Source organism: Gavialis gangeticus, unplaced genomic scaffold, assembly GCF_001723915.1.
Source record: "Gavialis gangeticus isolate Ggan-Ray unplaced genomic scaffold, GavGan_comp1, whole genome shotgun sequence".
Lineage (NCBI taxonomy): Eukaryota > Metazoa > Chordata > Crocodylia > Gavialidae > Gavialis > Gavialis gangeticus.
In genome coordinates this window covers 120,207,022-120,209,325 of record NW_017729024.1, presented here as the reverse complement: position 1 = coordinate 120,209,325, position 2,304 = coordinate 120,207,022, and the positions used below count along the sequence as shown (strand labels likewise).

The window sequence follows — 2,304 nt, the reverse complement described above, 5'->3', positions numbered from 1 at the left end:
ATATCAGCTATTGGTATTGGCCCCCAAAATCTCTATTGGTGGACCCCTATATTTTTACCTTTTATTTCCTGTACTACATATTGGAGATAATTGGAACATCAGAAAATGCTAGAAGACTTGTAAGCATTTGGTGAAAGTATTGTTTTTTCAAACTAAAATTGTATTACAAGTTTTTTTTTCTCACGGAAGAAACTTAGTGATATTATTGTAAATGGGCATATACACTTAGTAAGTCCCAATATTTGTGATGCATGTCATGCTTTTACCCTAAAACATTACCATGTTAAAATAGGACCTTCTTAATCTGTAAATTTTGTCCATGCTTGTGTTCAGAGCCTATTTAGCTGAGATTAGGGACAAAAAAAAAAAATAAGGATTTTGGCTTTGTTTTGCTCTGTTTTAGCATTGCAGAGCCATTTAAGTTAGAATCCTTAGGCCAGAAAAGAATTTAAGCCCTTATGTTCTTAAATCCATCCACAGTCAAAATAGTATTTAAATGCATGCTTCATTTTAAACATTTACTTAAAATGAAAGTATGCCTGAAAAGTAATTCTTTTGTGAATCAGGGCCAGATAACAACCTGGTTGCTGCATCAATGTACTACAGGGACTAATTTAACCTGCAGGACCTCAGAGTTCTGAATTTGCATGGTTGACAATTAAAGGTATGATTTTACTTATAAAATCAGCCATTTTATGTGGAATTTCATATTTTTGGTGGTGTTCAATATGATAAATATTGTCCCCTTGGTGTCTTTTTTTTTCCTACCACACAAGCACTTTTCAGAGTAAAACTGCTTTGTAAAAATGTAGAGGAACTCATTTTGCTAAATTTACCAAGAAATTATGCAATCCTAATCCAGTACCGCAATTCACAGTTTCAGTCTTGTTGACTGTAGATGATGGTAAAGAGAAACACTTTGGATTCTTCCTTTTTTTTTTTTTTAGCTCTTTTATTTTTACTTGTAAAATCAATAAATACTCCTTGTGTTGTTTGCAGGCACATGCTCTGAAGAGAACATAATACAGTGATGGCTTGTCTTACAATGACAGACATGGAAGGAACCACAACCTCCACTGTTCACCAAAACGGTGACGTCCTTGGGAATGCTAATGCACCAAAGCAGATGGAGCCAATGCTTCAGGTTTACCTTTATCATTCCCCGGGGAAGACAGGAGGAGACTATCTACCCTTTCCAGTTGGAGAATATATGGCAGAAGAGATATGCATTGCTGCTTGTAAGGCTTGTGGTAAGAAAATAATGACTATTTTCCTAATCAAAGAATGAAATTATTTCAGCTTCATGCAATGTAGCTTTTAATAAAGTAGACAGAGGTTCTGAGTAAGATGTATTATACTATAAAATGTGTGCATGTATATTGATATTTTTATTCACTTTTCACCCTGCTCTGCTGTGGGAGGCCACTATTTGCTACCTTAATATCAGCCCCACATTACCTATTCAAAACCATTAGCTGTTAAGGAGTGGATAGGATGGAACCCTTGTCCTGCAAAGATATTCTTCACAAGTGAATTATCTTCATCACCTACATGTGATCTCTTCTCTGAAGGACAAAAACAGGTTTTCACATATATATACACAGCCCCCTTCTTCTGGTAGGCTCCATCTTAGGCTGAAATTAAAGCACTGTAGTGCCAGTATTCAGGAAAGTAAAGCACTGCAGTATCACTGTTCAGGAAAACCCAAGACATATTGGAGTCTTAGAGAATGTGGATGAAAAAGTGTTATTTGCTGAAATTTGATGGAGGTTTTTTAATGGGATTTTCATAATAAAACGTTCCCTTGTTAACTTTAAATCTTAAGATTTTTGTCTGATTGTGTCAGTTAAATGTTGTTTACTGCTGATGTTCATTTAGTAGAAATCCTGAGGAACTTGTAAGGGAATGCTGAATTTATCATCCGCTTCCAAAGATGACCTCCTTGATTGCTGTGACGTGTGGAGAGTAAATTAGTTGCATGTATTATTTTATTTTTAAGGCTAGTAGGGAACATTCATATCATTTAGCCTAGCCTCCATGTCACCGACTATGAATTTCTTACAGTATTTCATACTGAATTTAATGCTGAGCTGAGCCCATTAGCTTGTGCTTGAGAGAGGATCCACCATTTCTTTTAGTAGGTTGTTCCAATGATGACATTTTCTCACTGTTTAAAAAAACAAACTTGTGCCTTTGTTTTCTTTGAATGTGTCTAGCTTCACTTTTAAGCCATTGGTTCTTGTTATACTTTTTGCTGCTAGATTAAAGAGGCTTTTTATAGATGGTATTTCACCCCCACACCCA

The 2,304-nt window shown here is 35.5% G+C and overlaps 1 protein-coding gene across 3 annotated transcripts in view; it reads left to right on the top strand.

Moving 5' to 3' along the window:
- JAK2 (Janus kinase 2) overlaps positions 1-2,304 on the top strand; it is a 149,272-nt gene that overhangs the window by 55,932 nt on the left and 91,036 nt on the right. For 2 of the 3 annotated variants that reach the window (XM_019517620.1, XM_019517621.1), the window contains exon 2: positions 1,000-1,250. In XM_019517620.1, coding sequence (XP_019373165.1) covers positions 1,031-1,250 — 220 coding nt within the window. In that variant the 5' untranslated portion in view covers positions 1,000-1,030. The remainder of the gene's footprint in view (positions 1-999; positions 1,251-2,304) is intronic. The other variant, XM_019517622.1, reaches the window with a different exon arrangement.